The sequence below is a fragment of the Labrus mixtus genome, chromosome 9 (assembly GCF_963584025.1).
Source record: "Labrus mixtus chromosome 9, fLabMix1.1, whole genome shotgun sequence".
In the NCBI taxonomy this organism is placed as follows: Eukaryota; Metazoa; Chordata; class Actinopteri; order Labriformes; family Labridae; genus Labrus; species Labrus mixtus.
The window spans coordinates 1,518,687-1,536,746 of record NC_083620.1 but is presented as its reverse complement, the minus strand read 5'-3'; the positions used below and the strand labels follow the sequence as shown (position 1 = coordinate 1,536,746).

General features: G+C 41.0%; 1 protein-coding gene across 1 annotated transcript; it reads right to left on the bottom strand.

The window, feature by feature from the left end:
* Positions 1-12,398: 12,398 nt before the first annotated feature.
* On the bottom strand, positions 12,399-18,060 carry LOC132980019 (NXPE family member 3-like). The gene is made up of 5 exons (XM_061045878.1): positions 17,595-18,060; positions 15,783-16,078; positions 15,358-15,428; positions 13,610-13,813; positions 12,399-13,539 (listed from the first exon to the last, which is right to left on the bottom strand). Exons 1-5 carry the CDS (start codon positions 17,769-17,771, stop codon positions 12,992-12,994), a joined length of 1,296 nt encoding a protein of 431 aa, XP_060901861.1. The 5' UTR covers positions 17,772-18,060; the 3' UTR covers positions 12,399-12,991.

Below are 18,060 nucleotides of genomic sequence, written 5' to 3'. Positions count from 1 at the left end.
AAATGTGACTTTTCAAGTTTGAATACAAATTAAATGAAGGCTAAAAAGATGAATGTATGAAGAATGGTTCACATTTAAAAGCCATTCTACCTCCCAGTTGTCGCATTGTGTAGGCTATCAAAAACCAGTTAACCCTTAATACCTGCTCAAGAGACATGATAAATTAAAACTTGAAGTTAAAATAATACTTAAAAGTGTTCAAAATTGCAAATGTTTGTTGACTATATCATTTTATAAATGTATATATATGATTCAGAATTACACGTTATTGAGCATAGATTGTGCTGAAATACTATGGTTAGATTATCCCTGCCTCGAAACGGAAATCTCCATGATGAAATTAATTAAAAGTTAGTGACATTTCCTTATCAATAAACAAAGAAACCATTAATGTGTGGTCCCATTAAATGTGTTCACACCAGTGAAAAAATGGCTCAGGACTACGTCCTTGTTCTTTTTTCATTTGTCTTTTCTTAGATACCTGTTAACTGAGTTATTTAACTGTGACTCTGATCTCTTCATTTAAAATCACAGGATAACTGTAATAAAGGATGCTTTGAATGCTGGTTCTGAAGCATTTTCTAGTTTCACTGGTTCTTGTTAGCTGAAAGCTTGTGCATCAGAAAGGCCCTTTGTATAGGCAAACAACTTTCAATAACACTTTGATAAGATTTTTTGGTAACACTTTATAATAACCATCATCTATAAAGGGTAAATAACGGTAAATAGATAGTTAATTAACCATGAGTTAATAGTTAACAAACAATGAAATGCTAGTTAATAATGTTTGCTAATGATTTGTAATGCTATAATTTATGTTATGTTAACAGTTTATTGATGCACACATTATAACATTTCAATTGAAAAAGACACGCTTCAGCATATGAGTCACAACAGAGTGATAGACCGATTTGCCACCCTTAAAAACAGACAGCATTCTTTGATGCTTCCACCCACCAAGTAACTCGCAATTGTAGCCATGTTATTTAAAAATGGTGTACTTGGCTTACTTTTGTTGTTAATGCTGTAAACATACTGTTACTGTGCAAACCTGTGTTTGTTCTTGTACTGTATTAAAAAAACAGACTGAAATAATAATAATAAATAATTTCTCAGTCTTTGTTAGCTGTTTGTGAAATTTTGTGCTCGCACACTACGTTCGCTCACATCCTATGCATCTCTTGGGGGCTAAGCCTCCCCTGTCCTTAAAACCTAGTGACGCCCCTGGTACAGACCTAGCCAACGATGCCGCAGCGGATCTCATAAACTATCCTCTAAATACAATTTTCAGTCAATGCGACATTATTTTGGGGGATAGATTGATATCTCAGTCGAGTGCCACCCACCCCTATCGTGTCATGATTGAGACCTTACTCAATTATACAGATGATACACTCAAGAGTCAATTCAGCGCCAGCCTTTTTTTACAAAGATACAATGGGTGTTGCTGACTCTATAGTGACAAATAATGGTCCTAACAGGGGGTTAAATAAAAGAGCCGCCTTCACGTCTGAATCCAAAGAACTACATCTGTTTGGTGCTCTCCACAGAGACTCCTGTTGAACTCTGTAGATTTGAGAGTTGAACTATCCAGGGCCGGAGAAGCTTTCTGTCTCATGGGGGCCCGTGACTCTACACTCTCCTTGAGAATTTTGGGTGCTTCTCTGTTTGTTAAAAAAGTGTCAGTGTCCCCAGCCGTACGCTTAGGTCACGCGTCAGCCTTAATGAAAGGAAATGCGTTCTATCCAGTCTCCAGGGTCAAATCAAAACATACTCTATGCCTGAAAACTCCAGGATCTGTAATCAGGAGAATCTCTTTTTGGGCGCAGTGCCTAAATATCTGGTCTTGGGTATGGTACACCACGAAGCATTACCAGGCTGAAGAGACCTGTCACCCTTCAATTTTATCCACAATGATGTAGAATATCTGGCCCTCTGTCAGGATGGTAGACAAGTTCCTGCTGAAGCTTTCCAACCTCGATTTAATGACAGAATATCAGTCAGAGAGTTTTACAACATGTTCCTGGCTACAGGGAGACACCTTAAAGATTTACCTCTGAGTATCGACCGCGAGGAATTTATCAGCGGGTATTCTCTGTTTGTGTTTAATCTCAACCCTGCCGACGACAGCGACGCTCTCTCAACCCTTTCCAACGGGAATTTGAGACTAGAAATGAGATTCAGAGTCCCCTTGCCACACACCACAATGCTCATCGTCTATGCCTGTTACGATTCATTCTGGAGATTAACTCTAAGAGACAGGTGTTGGTGGATTATTATTAAAGTATGAATAATCATCAACTCGAGAATCTTTTCCATCTTCTGCTGGGTGATGTATTTTGCAGAGTGTGGGCTTCAGACCAACTGGCCTTAGGGCGCGGTCACTATAGACTGTATATCATAACAGTCAACTGCAACACCTCATGTCCACTGTCTGTGGCCAACACTGCGTCTATTACCTCTGCCAGTGGGCCTGCGGATTCTTGATCTTTTGATCAAGTACTAGCCCTGTATGACGATGATGTCATAAAAAATGACCTAAAGGTTTATAACTTTGTGAAAAAATATCAACGTTGTATCAGAAATAAAAACTCTGATGTTGAAGGACAAAGGACCTGTTCATTACAGATGTTTAAAGAGTGCTACAACTTTTAGCATCCATACAAATGTTTTTATACATCTTTATTAGCTATGGCAAAATAAGTGTTTCACCCCTTGCAAATGTTTCTTTAAAAAAAAAAACGAGTGTACACTCTTGAGATGATTAATAAAGGCTTTATTGGTAAAAGATGTTTCTTACAATTATTTATGATGAAAAATTAATTCAATGCTTAGGTTTAGTTGTTTTACATAATCTAATCTCTAGTTCTGTTAAATCCGATCCATTTTCTTTCTCAGGTGTAATCCAATGCGGTGATAAAAGTATTTGTTTTCTGTTCTCACGTTTTGTGTGTGGTGTGTCGGATAGGGTGTCCTCCATCTTCAGACAGTTGTATTGATCACGAGCTTGGGGGTTATTCACAGAGGATAAAGGGACGTTGAGTTTGGCCAGAGTATTCAAAAAATTAAACCAACCTCGGGGTGGTTGAATTTGAGTTCTTTTGTGAGGAAAAGAAAGGTGTTTAAATAGGTCAATCATATGAGACCCTTTCATGACCTCACCCTTATAAACAAATTCCCCTTTTGAATTCCAGCTTGCGTAATTTCTTTAGGATGTAATCGGCATTTTTACGATCTCGCTGGGGAAGGCTTCTCAAAATCTCCTCTGCCGCACCGTCAGAGTCTATCCCCTCAGGCACATGTATAATTTGATGCGATACCTGACCATCTTGTGGTGGGGGGTTTGCAACCGTAGGGTCATCAGTTTGCTCACGATGCATAGTCAGAGTCACCCCAGGGTCCTCAATCTGACCTTGCTTGAGCAGGGCGAGATATCTTTGCAGTAAAGCATTGTACTTTTTTATTTTACTTTTTTAAGAACTCAGACCCGTCTCGTTTAATACAGCTCTCATCCGGGCGTCCAAATCATCCTCGGCAGTTTCTCTGATGGATGGTTCCGGATGATTCAGACCTTTTAACTGATGCAGAGAAACCAGAAACATTTTCTGCGCCTTCTTCAGAGTCATTTTCGTATGAGGCCTCCTAAAAGTTCTCCTATAACAGGGACAGCAACTGAGAGCAGAGGTAAAATAAAACCACCCGACTGTTTCTTAAGAACCTGGTGTTTACGCTTTAAACCAGTTTTCTTATCTGCCAGAAGTCTAATTATTTTCTTCTTCTTCTTCTTCTTCTTCAGTATTTTGAACTGAGAAGGAGATAACGGAATGTTCCCCTTTAAAAGATTCAAAGCCACCTCACACAATGCTAGGATAAAGTCTGGAGAGCTGTGATTGAGTATATCTTTATGTTTCTTGGGTGTTGCCAGGTACAGGGCTTCGATTAAAGGAGCATTCCTCTTTATTCGCTTTGACATAGTTGTTGGGCCTCAGCCATGTGGTTGGGACAAAGGACTCAGGCCTATATCACAGTCTTGAGCCTGACTAAAGTTATTTTGTATGCAACTAAACAAAGGGGTCTTAGCCCAGCAACCCCCCAACAGAAACTAACAAATAGGTGTGAAAAGTGGGGGGGTTGGGGGCTTCTGAATTCTCTATCCTCATTGGAGGAGGCCTGAGGTAAACCCACAGGCAGCTCCAGTCTTTAAAAGCAATCACCAGGCATTGCTTCCTGCTCTTCAAGTGTGGTCTGCCAACACCAGAGGATACCCTCTCCAACAAGATGGACTCCAGCATTCGAGACAAAGCCTTTCCTTCTCTTGACTTACATAGGTTAAACTCCAGAGCTGAGGTTGCTCAGTATAGGTAGCTCTTCACATGCTGAATTCAAGCATCAGAGGATTCAGCTGACTACTTCCACGGCATATTTTTAGGAGTTTTGGGCGCAATCAGGTTCGAGCAAAAAGAAGAGTTTCTTTCCTTTGAGTTTTCGTAAGACGTCATTGAGCGCAACTGGACAGGAGCGCTGAAGGAAGCCCACTGATCCCTGAATCCACAAGGACACATAAAGAACTCGGCTCCTGCAACCAGAAGACCCTATAGAGCAGCGCTCTGGTCGAAGATCTGAATCTCGCTAACCTCCTCCTACATCTGCCACGAAGGAACCCTGCCTGAATCTGATGATTCAACATTCAACAAAGTGACGATCTAACCAACTTGGCAATGATCACCAGGAGTTACCCCAAGTAAGAGCTTTGGTCTGGGCAGAAATAGTTTCAGAAATAGTTATGTTTCTTTTATAACCACTGATAATTATGCATCATTGTTGACGAGACGTCACATTCTGTTTATTATCTGTTGTAAGCTGCTGCATTTGTTTTATTGTGATGAACTGCTGTGTTCGCCTATGTGTGTAATGCTATGCTAGTTTACCTTCAGTCAACGGCTTTCACAATCAGAAAGACCAGTGTACCCGCCGTTGAATCAAAGTCCGGCCACTGGCTTTCTGGTGTTTAAGTAACAGTTACTGAACTCAGCTCAGAGAGCTCAAACTATTTCAAAAGGTAGCCACACGGCTTCCTTTGTTGTCCACCATTTTGTCACCATGTGACGAAGCCACATGGTGCATTGTCTCTCTCCACCATCTTGTTTTCTTGTTTTCTCTCTCTCTCTCTCATCTACACACACACACACACACACACATTTACACCTTCCACAAGCCTTGCTTGATAATGCTTGTTGCTTAGATTAGTTTATAATAGTTATTTGTTTGATTAAGTTCATTGATTTTTATTGATGTTGCTTTGTTTAAATAAATTCTGTTATAATTTTAAGAGAGCAGTTGTTTGTGATTACTGGTGTATTTGCATTGTGATATAAGCTGGGTGCGAAGGCTTTGTGTACGGATTTCACGCCTTCAATTTATTAAATATAGTTATTAATTATTAATAATATTAGTAATTAAATAACTAATTTGAGACTGATTTGAGTGATATTTTGGTTATATTTACCTGAGTACAGGGTGGTGCCCCAAAACGAGATTAAACATAGTTTAATTATATTTTATTTATATTATTAATAATTAAATATAATTATTAAAGAATATAACCAAAGTTGACTTGATACCAACATAGTGAAGATGATTTAGCCAGACGTTTTAGGAACATAAACGGTGGGCCATTGATGAGGAAGTATCCCTGTCCTTAGCCTGTACCATTCTGGACAAGAGGGTGTGAGGTCAAAGATTAAATACCCGTGGGGGTTTTCGGTGGCGTCTTCAAGACTCTCCAAGAAATAAGTATTTTGGGAAGGATAGATCTGATGAGATAATATGTTCATCTGCAGTTTGTCCCTTGGGTTTTTAAACATTACCAGATAATTGCTGTTCAAACTAATGGTACGATTGTGTTTACCTTGATGGAATACATTTTGTGTCAACATCATAACATTCATATTTTTGTGACGTCAATCTGAGTAAAAATTTTCACCACTTTAGGATGGTCAGAGGCTTGAAAGATGACATCGTCCAGAATGATGAGATGCTTCTGTTCTGGGGGAAACAGGTTTTCATCTTCAAAAGAATCAGGCAGCCCTTTTACAAATTGAATCTTTTTATTTGTCTTTTGCAGTTCACTGTACATAGGTTGAAAAGAAGTATAAATCCACACAATGTTTTCAGGAACAACATTCATCACATGTTCACAATTTTCCAGTACATTTTTGACAAAATAGGTTTTCCCACACCCGCTAGGCCCCACAACTAAACATGAGAAAGGTAAGATGAACCTAGGCTCAAAATCAATTTCCTCGATGTGTTGTGACATTTTTATTTATTTTTCCCCCTTTTGCAAGCACTCTAAACTAATAGCCAAAGGGCAGCGTTGTTCCGTCAGGGAACAGTTGACGTTTATCGTACACTACCCGATACTTTTTCAGAAATGTTGAATTCTTCAACACAAAACCCTTTTTATCACGTCTGATGGTGTGCTGAGGCATCTGAATCATAGACTGTTTAGCATCATGCAAGTAAGTTTCCACCAGCTCTTGGACACTGTCAAAGTTTATCCTCTCGCAGCATTCCTGTGTCTGAGTGATACCTTTAACGCGCAATACTACTTTTTTCTGGTTTCTGGTTTGGTAGGCGTAACTCTTTGGACCGGCTGCCACAAACTCTTGAATGCTATCACCCTCATTCATATGTCCCTGAGGCACTGATAGCTGCTGTGGAGCAGGGGGGCTCTGTAAGGAGGTTGATGTGTTTAAGGGTGTATTATGTGAGGCGGAGGAAGTAAGCGGTTCAATCTCATCTTGATCTGTTTGGTTTGACTCATTTTGCAGGGTGGGTAAAGGGTTTTGGTTTAAGCTTTGGAGAGCATCTTCTAAGGCCTGAAAATAGTCAGCTTCATAGGGGGAGGTCAGAATATTGTTCAACTGGTCTATGGCTATCTGTATTTCGTTTGGTATTTGAACTGCATCAGAAGGGGGAAAAGATGAATCTGAATCTAAGTTTTCATCCATGTTTTAAAAAATTCAAATTTACATCCTATCACATGTGGCTAAAAAGGAGGAAATGAAATTCTGAGTGACTTCACATAGTAACCACAGCTTTGTCATGCACTCCTGATGACGGTTTCGGCCTCTTCTCTGCCTTTGAGGTGGAGATGCTTGCGTGGCTCCAGTTTTCAGTGAATCCAGGTTTGGCAATGATTTACCCTCATTGTAGGATTTACACCTTTGGTGGGGGGGGGGGGGGGGGGGGTTATGACTCTGACCTCCAAGGTTAAAAGCGTTTGTGTGTGTGTGTGCATGGTACACCCACTTCTCTGACATTGTTGAAGGCCCCAGTGTTTCACCCCCATCCAACTGATACAGACAAAGATCTCCAGTTTCGTATTTGAACACATACCCCCAGCTACCGCTATGCCCGTAGGGCTCCAAGGACCATTCCTCATGCAGGGACTCTGAAGGCGGCATTTGAGTCCGACGCAAATACACCATGCTTTTCTTTGGAGCATCCTGGATGGATGGAATTCTTGAAAAATGGTTACCGGGGTTTCTGTTATAAGGGACATTCTGTCAGCCGATTTCTCAGACATGATAAGTCTTTTTCTTATGTCTTCTGGAAGCTTAAATACCCTACAGTTTGCATAGTACACGCTCATTGGTCCTTTTTAAATAGCGTCATTCATTTTGAAAAAAACACATTCCAAAACATTTGAAAAAAGGCACGAAACTAAAAAACCCCGGAAGAGGAGGGACTTCCGGTTTCAATCAATCACAGTTTGACACAAAGTTTTTCATGACGTCATGAAGGGGAGGGGTAGGAGGGGGGAGGAAGGAAGGAAGGATGGAGTCACTTTCATGGATATTCTAACACTAGATGGGACCGTCTTGGCTCCCTTCCTTAAGACACCTAACTGTCACCTGCAGAAGTTCTCTGATGACTCTGCCATTGTCGGCCTCATCACTGATGGGGACGAGGGGGAGTACAGAGAACTCAACCTGGACTTGCCAGCGGAAATGCCTCCAGATCAACGCGGGTAAAACCAAAGAGCTGGTGGTGGACTTCCGCAGGCCCAGACCCACTTCTCCCACACCGGTGAACATCCAGGGAAAGGACATTGAGATAGTGGACTCTTATAAGTACCTGGGTGTTCACCTGAACAATAAGCTGGACTGGACTGATAACACACAAGCTCTCTACAAGAAAGGCCAGAGCAGACTTCATCTGCTGAGGAGACTCAGGTCCTTCAGTGTGCAGGGAGCACTCCTGAGGACTTTTTATGACTCTGTGGTGGCATCAGCCATCCTGTACGGAGTGGTCTGCTGGAGCAGCAGCACTACAGCTGCAGACAGGAACAGACTGAACAAACTGGTGAAGAAGGCCAGCCCTGTCCTGGGCTGCCCCCTGGACCCTGTTGAGGTGGTGGGAGACAGAAGGATGATGGCAAAGCTATCATCCCTGATGGAGAACGTTTCCCACCCCCTGCATGGAACTGTAACAGCTCTGGGCAGCTCCTTCAGGCTTCGCCTCCCGCGGTGTCTGAAGGAGAGATACCGCAGGTCCTTCCTTCCTGCTGCAGTCAAACTGTTTAACCAAGCCTGCTCCCAGTAGATCAAAAACACACACGCAACTGGACAATTCACTCTGACTTTGTGCAATAATAATCTTATATTAATGTTATATTATGTTTATCAAACCACTTTGTGCAATAACATGTTACACTTTATGTGCACTGTGTGCATGTCTGTGTTACACTGAATATTATGGACTACACTTTTGTCAAATAGCTGATCTATTTTTTATTTTTTAAATCTATTTTATAGTATCTATTTTTTTGTACATTCTTAATTTGTTATTTTTATATTTAAATTGTACTGTGTTCACTTTCTGTTTGCAATCTTTGCTATTTGCTGCTGTAAATTTCCCCATTGTGGGATAAATAAAGGATTATCTTATCTTATCTTATCTTAGCTTGTTGCACTGGTGTTATAAAATAACGTGATTGTATTTTCCATGCATATTCTCTCCAGTAAGGAGATATAGTGGTTGAGTGTACATTCCGATTCATTTGCTTCCAGGTATCCTCAGATATGTGTGTGTTAAGTTCTTCCTCCCATCTTAGCTTTGCCCATGTATCTTCAAAATTTTGACCATTTTCTAAAATGTTATACACAGTTGAAATTTGATGTGGTACTCTAAGTTGAACGGCAGCGACCCAGCCGAGGATAATATGTGGGCGGCAGTAGCTCAGTCTGTAGGGACTTGGGTTGGGAATCAGAGGGTTGCCGGCTCAAGTCCCAGCACAGACCAAGTCCAGAAATTGGTCTGGTAGCTGGAGAGGTGCCAGTCCACCCACCGAGGTGCCCCCAAGCAAGGCACCCAACCACCAGCCCAGGAGCACCCACCATGGGCAGCCCCATCAGTGTATGTCCATAGGATCCTGTTTGTGCATGTGTGTGTATTTCAGTCTATGTAGCATGTTAACTAGACAGAGTGTAAAAAACAAATTTCCCCTTGCAGGATCAATAAAGTATAAATTCTTCTTCTCTAACCTTACTAAAGTTATTTACCAAAAATTGCACAAGTGGATGGAGATCACTGTTTGTCTTCCTCCCTATTTCACTGTTCTGAATGTAACTTCTCAGTTGTAAATATTGGAAGAAGTGGGAGTGTGGTAAATCATAATGTGTCCTTAGAGATTCAAATGGTATAATTCTGTTTTCATCTAAAAATTGTCCCTTTTGGTCAGTCCCTTTTGTGCCCATGTATTAAAGACTGTATCCTGTTTGTTTATTATGACTAAATTCAGGATCTTCTTTTATTTCTCTCAGTACAATTAAGTCCTCTTTCATTCTGCATTTTTTTTAATTATGTGCCAAATCTTTAAAGTGTTTCTTATTACTGCATTGCTGATTACTTGGGTCCTACTTTTAGTCTTTGTACAGAAGGGTATTGTTTTTATTGAAACATGGCACATGTGTTTTTCTATAGATCTCCACCTTGCATCAGACTTATCATGTAGCCAGGTGCTTATTAATTGTATTTAAGCTGCATAGTAATAGTGCTTTATGTTAGGGACAGTGAGTCCCCCCTGCATTTTAACTCTTGGTTTTTTCTCATCGCACGCTAACTCATGTTCCTTTTGACCCAAGTTACGCACTTAGCTTTTCCCTTTTGAAGTATTGACCACTCATCATTCAGAACACTATTTTTGTTATTCTACAACTGACTAGAATTGAACATTTAAGTCAGTGAGAGTTAACGACCTTTCATTTTTAATGAACGTTGTTTGGACCTGCTTTGAGCCGCTGAGAGGCGGACCTAAAGGACGACGACCGGACCGCTGTGCCATCCATCACCCCACTTCACTCATCAACTCCGACCAGATTTGCTACGGCTGTCACCGTGGACCGCCGGCATCCTCGATCCAAAAGAACTGGTACCATTCGGCGGAGTTCTACCGAACGTGACTCAGAGTAAGGAGTGTTCTTATTAAGCATTGGGTGTGTGGAAGCAAAGCTTGTCATATCCGAATCAAAGCCTCTAAATCAACTTTTATAACAAATTAATTAAGTCCCCTTTTTTAGAAATCCTTACCTAGTTAAATTACTCAAACGATACCGCGTTTTACCCCATTACTCTAACATAAGAAAATCACCACATCAAACTTAGAAACCAAGAATTAACATTCTCTTATTTACATTGTCATGTCAGTATCACTGTCGTGATTATATTCTTTGCATATTTACTTTATTCATATATCTTTTGTTCACCATTTTCTTTATTAAACTTTACACATAAAAATTCAGTAATTTGTCTGTTTATTTTTCTGGTTTTAAACTGCTTGAGAACTTACTCTGATGATATGAGACAGATTAATTTATTAATTCATTACTATAATTGAGGTTATAAGTCTTGTGCTTATTCTTTAAGCTGGTGCCCCGTATTATAATTGTATACGGTACAAGTGCCTCAGCATGGACGAGGTGTTGTTGCTGTATGATAGCCTTGTATCAAACAGCATACACTGGACCTGTGAAACAATCAGTTAGCAATCATAATTTGAATGCATTCATATGTAATTTTCCATCCCATTGAAATTTGGCATTGGCTACTACAGGCATGTACATCAAGGACAACAATTGTGTAATTATGTTTTCTATAGCGACATCATTGTACTTGAGGGCTTGCCCTTAAGGGGGTTTCCAGTGTAAATAGGCTACAGGTGAAATCAAAATAACACTGGTAATTACCTTATTATCTGGATCTATCTATCTACACTGATTCTCTACTAAATATGTAATCTGATACAACACTACTAACCAACAGCAACAACAGCGAAAAAACCAACCTAAAAAAATCAAATGAACCACACTAAATAGGGATAGCCTACCCTGGAACATACTTGATCCCGCCAAGTGATTCAAATGACAAACCGAACCAATCAGGTGATTCGTATGACAGTCGAAGCCCTCAACTGCTTGGAACGTCACTAGTCACGTGACCAAACCACGCCTCGGCACAGTGGTTCGACAAATTTGCTTCAAGAACAGAGGACATTCACTTGCTGTAAGATTATTTACCATGTACAATTGCAATGTGGTTAGCCTTTTGTTGTTCTGTTAGCATGTGGTTGCAGTATGTATGGGTGTACTGAAGATACTATGTGTAACATTAGCATTAGCCTTGTTATTAAGTGTTATGTATTGCTTCTGATGTAGCATAGCATGAAGCATAGCATTAGCTTGTAGCATAGCATTAGAATGTAGCTTAGCATTAGCGACAACCAAGGGTGGCAGTAGCTCAGTCTGTAGGGACTTGTGTTGGGAATCGGAGGGGTTGCCAGTTCAATTCCCCGGACCAAGTCCGGAAATTGGTCTGGTAGCTGGAGAGGCATCAGTCCACTTTCTGAGCACCGCCGAGGTGCCCTTGAGCAAGGCACTGAACCCGAAACTGCTCAGGAGCGCTCGCTGTGGGCAGCCCACAAACTCTGAGACCTCATTATTAATGCATGTCCAGAGGATCCTGTTTGTGCATGTGTGTGTATTTCGGCCTATGTTTGTGTAGCATGTTCATTAGACCATCTAGGTCTTTTATGCATTTAGACAGAGATCATTCTTTATTAATAAAACACTTTTTTTTAGTTTGCAAAATCGGTAAACAATTGGTTCTGTTTCATTTTTCATGAGGTCATTTCTAAAGTACTGACTTTTCAACTACTTTTAATTCCCTCTAAATAAATACACAATACGATTAACAATAAGTTCATATTCAAACCATTATTACTCTTCATAGGCATTTCAAATGATGCTCCCCATTTTCCTATTATGGTAATCTCTTCTCGTTGTACTTAGGGATTGCAGGCAGTTTGAGCAGAAAGGATGGACCAGCATGCAATATTTCTATTTCTCAAAAAAAGAGGGTGTATTCAGGCCGTGCACGAAAGTTCAACACAACAAACGTGTTTTTTATATTACCAAAATTATCATTTTAATCATGATTTATAAAAATAAAAATATAAAGTCCTTGGGAGGTCTGATAAAAACATACACATGATCAAACATAAGCAGTCCTAACTGTTTCATCATACTGTTACTAACGTTAATATTAGACTGATCAGTCTATTATCATATGTAACTGTTACTGCTAATAAAACACACACTTTCAAGCCCAACACTGTTTCAGCAGTTGGCTGTTAAACATGAATCTGGTTTTGCTCAAGGTTTCTGTTTGTAAAAAGGCAGTTTTTCCTTGCCACTGTAACTTTGCTAAATGTTGCTAAGTGCTATGGTGGATTAGCGTTGGGTCTTTGCAGATAACAAAGAGTTTACCTGCTATACTGTAACATAATGTAAAAAAGAGTGAGGTCTTTAACCTGCTCATTTGTAAAGTGTCTTGAGCTAACATTTGTTATGAATTGGCTATATACAAATTAATATTGAATTGATTGACATATTAACTCCCTCACTGAACAAATGCACATCTACTAGCCCTATTTGGTGCATATGTAGGACAAGAGAATGTCAATCATATTCTTAATAATAGGACGTCTTGGGTGAATGTTGTGAGGCAGGTGGTGGGCCAGAGTCATCTCCCAAGCGTCCACTAGTCGAACATTAAGTCCTTTGAACACAGCTCTGAGCACCTTGTCCTGCTGTAGTGCGTACCAGTCACCTAACGAGCCTAACGATACAGAAGGTGTTAAACCTCTGAGGTTTGCGGTCCTGATGACCACTAGCGTGTCTGGAGCCCTGTTCAACAGACGAATCACCGTCCTGCGGATGCTCTGAAGTCGTCTGATGTAGAGCTCAATTGGGAAAGGGCTGAAGTGGGCCCAGATGCTAAAAACTACAACTGTGTTGGTGCCACCTACCAACCCGTCACTTTCATTTGCAATGTATCGCAGTTCACTGGTTGGGGTGTTGAAAAAACTAAGAGGAGGACCGTGGCAGCGGTACGTTACCAAGATGTTTTTTGCATTGTCCCATATCATGTAGGGTCCAGTTTGCTTTGGACTATTCCGGTTAATCTCCTTAGCATCTGAAAGTATGACAGAAGGAACAAGTTTAGCTGTGATATAAATAATATTAAACTGTTGTGTATCAACTACCTGGAAGTGAAGCATCAAAGTACTCAAACCACTGCCTGATGGTGGAGTCTCCATACAGGTGGACCACCTTTCCTTTCAGACACTGACTGATGGCAGAGGTGTTGAATTGGTTGACTTTGGTGCCACCTAGTGATTGCCACACACCATGGAAGTAATACCCAGAGAGTCCAGACTTCCCACCTCCTTGATTGACTGTGGGTTGCTCTGAGAATTGTTGATCAAAATAAGCTTTAGGTTATAATAGGCATAGGCCTATATCGTTATAAAAAAGATATATAAATACAGGATATTAACAGGGATATCATAAAGGGATGTCATCACTACATTTCACAGATTGTCAGTGATTAAAATACAAAGAGACATTTGCACCAGTGTTTCCAGAAACACGAGAAATACCTTGTGTCACTAAGTCTGGGCTGAGTCAGTGACATTATAATGACATTTTCTGAATTATTCAATCGACACATAAATTTGAACAAAAAATTTCTCAGCAGAGCATGAAATGTGGTCACATTATTAAAAACAAACATCTGACTTGCACTCGTCCATCTTGGCAACTTCAGAAATATTCTGAATGCATCATTATATGCCACCTGTAACTTTTTCATTTTAGCTTTACTATAATTGCACCACAAGTGGGCAGTATACAACGGAATACAGTAAAGCTCTGAACAGTTCAGTTTTAACATTGTCTGAGCACAATGAAAATTTGAGGGCTTGAGCATGCAGTTTGCAGCACTGACGCTGCACATCATCAACATCATCACTCAAGTCATTCCTGATAATATGTCCCAGATATTTGACTTTATCCACCACACTCTGGGCTTGATCAGAGATAAGAAACGAAGGAAAATTTTGCTTTCGATCGTCCTTGGCTTTTACTATCATGACAACGCTCTTCTTACTGTTATACTTTATGTCACACTGCACTCCATAACTCGAGCAGATTCTTTTCACACTTAAATATAATATAAATCAAGTATATCCTCTGAAAAAAACTCTGTGAGTCATGACTGTCTACAATGGGTGTAACACCCGAGTCCCACTGTCTGTGATGTTTTCAGAGTTTTCAGAGTCCTATCTTCACTTTGTTTACATCGCCAGGACGGCCGGCTGACTCCTCCCCTCACGTATAAAAGTTGTTTAATTGAGGGACTAGAGAAAAGAAGAATAACATACTGTACTCACTGATTAACTGTGTTTCTAGATCACGCTCATTTCAGGTAAATTTACATGCAGTGTGAAGATACGAGCATAATAAAGATCGCTAGCATTAGCATGCTAACACAACAATGCAGCGTGAGTTGTTTTGGTGTCATGCTGGTGATCAAGGGCGACTTCTGCTGCATCAAAAAATCGCATATTCTGCCTTTAAGGAAAATGTTACCAAATGTTAATTATTAAAAGCAAAACTTTGCAATTTTTAAGTAGCTTAGAATTTTAATAATACAATAGTACTGGAAATCTTGATTTGAGCGTGAATGAAGCAAAGGCTTGTACCTCTATCTCAGTTTTGTAGATGGAATCTGGTTCATTTATTTATCTTTGCCTTATATGGGATATCCTTTCTACAAGTCAAAGAGATAAACAGCTATTGTCACTTTTTATTTTTCCCCAGTACTTCATTCCGCTAATGCCGTCACCTGAAGACAGAGGAGGGTTGTATGCATTTTTACCAAAACATTTTTTTATTTTCAAGGTCACATTGCGAGTTTTTTTAAAGTGGAAGTAGAAAAGTTGTGCTTTACCTTTCCTTGGAGGCAGCACAGTAACATTAGCCGGTCCTGAAGAGTGAATGAAGACTTTCAGGTTGACTTTGCTGGGTGGAAAAAACTTCCATGATTAAGTATCTCTTAAACACACTACATTATGTAAATGTCAAATGTGATTTACCAAAAGGTAGCACTTTAGTCACCATAAATTACTCTGCCTCCATATTTCGACTCCAAAGATACACTTCATAGATTTGTTCATGAGAGTCAACTTTAATTGTTCAGAATAAGTGTTTCGATGGTAGGTTGGAGGTATTATCTTAGTCATCTTCAGATTTTATATCTGCCTCCTGTAGTTACAAATATGAAATTTTCCACCAGGTGATACATACTTTACACTTTGTTTATAGTCATTAGATGTAAAACTACATGCAACATTTCTATTCACTCCGCTCCCTCACCTTTGGAAAAGCTTCTCCTCTTTGTCCTTGAGTCTTACATTGAATCCGGCTCTCCTGTGTTTAATCCTGTCATCACAGCTCAGTTTCTTTGGCTTGTAGCAGAACCAAGGCTCGCCTGTACGGAGGTCAGTGTAGTTGCACTGTGGCTGGTTGGTTTGACGTAGGCAAACATTACAAAAGGTAGTGTCAGAGATTGAACCTGAGCGGAAGAGGCTTTTAAAGAGAACCCTATCAGGATGTTCTCTATTCAGCCTGTGTAAAACTGTGACAGCCTCACTTAAGTGGACAAGCGTCACCTGATAAAACAAAACAAGAGTTTTCAAATTATAGCATACACCCTTTGCCTGCTATTTTTTATTTGTATAATTAGATTGTTAAAACAATGTTTCCAAGATAATTCATCTGTATTTTTGGTGTCAGCTGACTAAAGTTAATCATTTATTCAACTTAAAAACGTTAAGAGAGATTGATGGAAATGGTAAACTCTTTACTAGCTGGAAAGTTGAACTTGTAATACTCTAAATAAGTGCGCGTGGTGGCAGACGCTCCAGTGTGTGTGTGTGTGTGTGTGTGTGTGTCTGTGTTTGTGCAGCATGTTGGTGTCAGTGTTCCCTGCGATGCTCACAGTCATGACGACAGTGAGAGGGGCAGGGAAAAGTAGCTGCAGCTATATAAAAGGCGCGTAATGGGAGGCAACAAGAGACAAACAAATGAAGGAGAAAGGAAGTGGGTGATCAGCTGGGGGGAGGGTTAGATGAGGCTGAATGCTTTGGTGAACAGGTGGTGTTTGAGGAGGTTTTTAAAAATGGCCAGAGATGCAGCAATGCGGATTTCGGCGGGGAGAGAGTTCCAGAGTGTGGGCGGGGGGGCTGAGGCACTGAAGGCTCTGTCACCAAAAGATCGCAGTTTGGTGTGGAGGGTGGAGAGCGGGCCTGTGGCTGAGGACCACAGCTGTTGGGACGGGGTGTAGGGTGGAGGAGGTCGGTGAGGTACGGTGACCATGGAGAAATTTGTAGGTGAGTAGAAGGAGTTTGTATTGAATGCGGGACTTGATCGGGAGCCAGTGGAGGTGAATGAGGGTGGGGGTGATGTGCTGCCAGGGCTTGGTGCGTGTAAGGACCCTGGTAGCGGAGTTCTGGACATATTAGAGTCTGTTCAGGGCAGTGTTTGGTAGCCCGAACAGAACTCCATCAAAGTAATCCAGGCGTGAAGTGATGAAGGCATGAATGAGGGTCTCTGCGACGGGGTCGGGGAGTGAGGGCTGGAGTCGTGAGATGTTTTTGAGGTGGAAGAAGGCGGATTTGGTGATGGATTTGATGTAGGATTTAAAAGAGAGGGTGGAGTCCAGGATGACGCCTAGGTTGCGGACATTGGGTGAAGGGTGAATGGAGCAGTCATCCACAGTAAGGAGGAGATCTCCAACCTTCCTGAGCAGTGCCTTGGGGGCCACAACCAAGAGCTCAGTCTTGCTGCTGTTAAGTTTGAGGAGGTTGGAAGGCACGCTCTGGCACGATCTCTCTCTCGCTCTCTCATGCACGCACAATGATACTTGGGCGTCCCGCCCATGTATCATCTATGTGTGGGAAACACTATATTTTGTACAAAGCTGGTTTAAAAAGTTGGGCATATTGGGAATCAATGGGGAATGACTCATTAGTCTTTTTTAACTTTTTATGTTGTTGCTTGTTGGCAAAAGTAAGTCAGGGGAAATGGTTTAGATTCCATGAATTAAATGACCTACAGGACAATAACATTAGGTGATTCCTTTACCATCACTTGTTTTACAATACCATTTTAAGCCTTGAACTTTACCTCAACCTGTGCACTTCCCTCCCAGAGTAAAGGGAATACAGCAGAGTAGGAGCCATTAAGGTGATCCACCACTCGCCCGGTCACACCTGCTTCAAGTGCCCTGTTATGCAACCGGGCAAGTAAGACATCTCCTCCAGACTTCTTGGGGTTACCTTGGAAGTCGTACATTTGTATCATAACTTCCAGCTAGTCTCCTATGTGCCGCTCTAATCCACCCCTCCCTGGGAGAATGGTGAAGGTGCTGTGGGCGGAATCACTTGTCTGATTCAATGGAAAACAAGGTGGCGGACGTGGAGATTCAGGCCAAGCAATGGAATCTAATAACAGGCGTTCCTCCTCAGCATCTGCCAAAGACAGTGGCTTAAAGGTGCAGAAATCATCAGGCACGGGAGGAGCAGTGGGAGGAACAGAGGTCACTTTATTAGGGACGATGGTAGAGGTTTCTTCATAATGTAGCTGGAAAGGG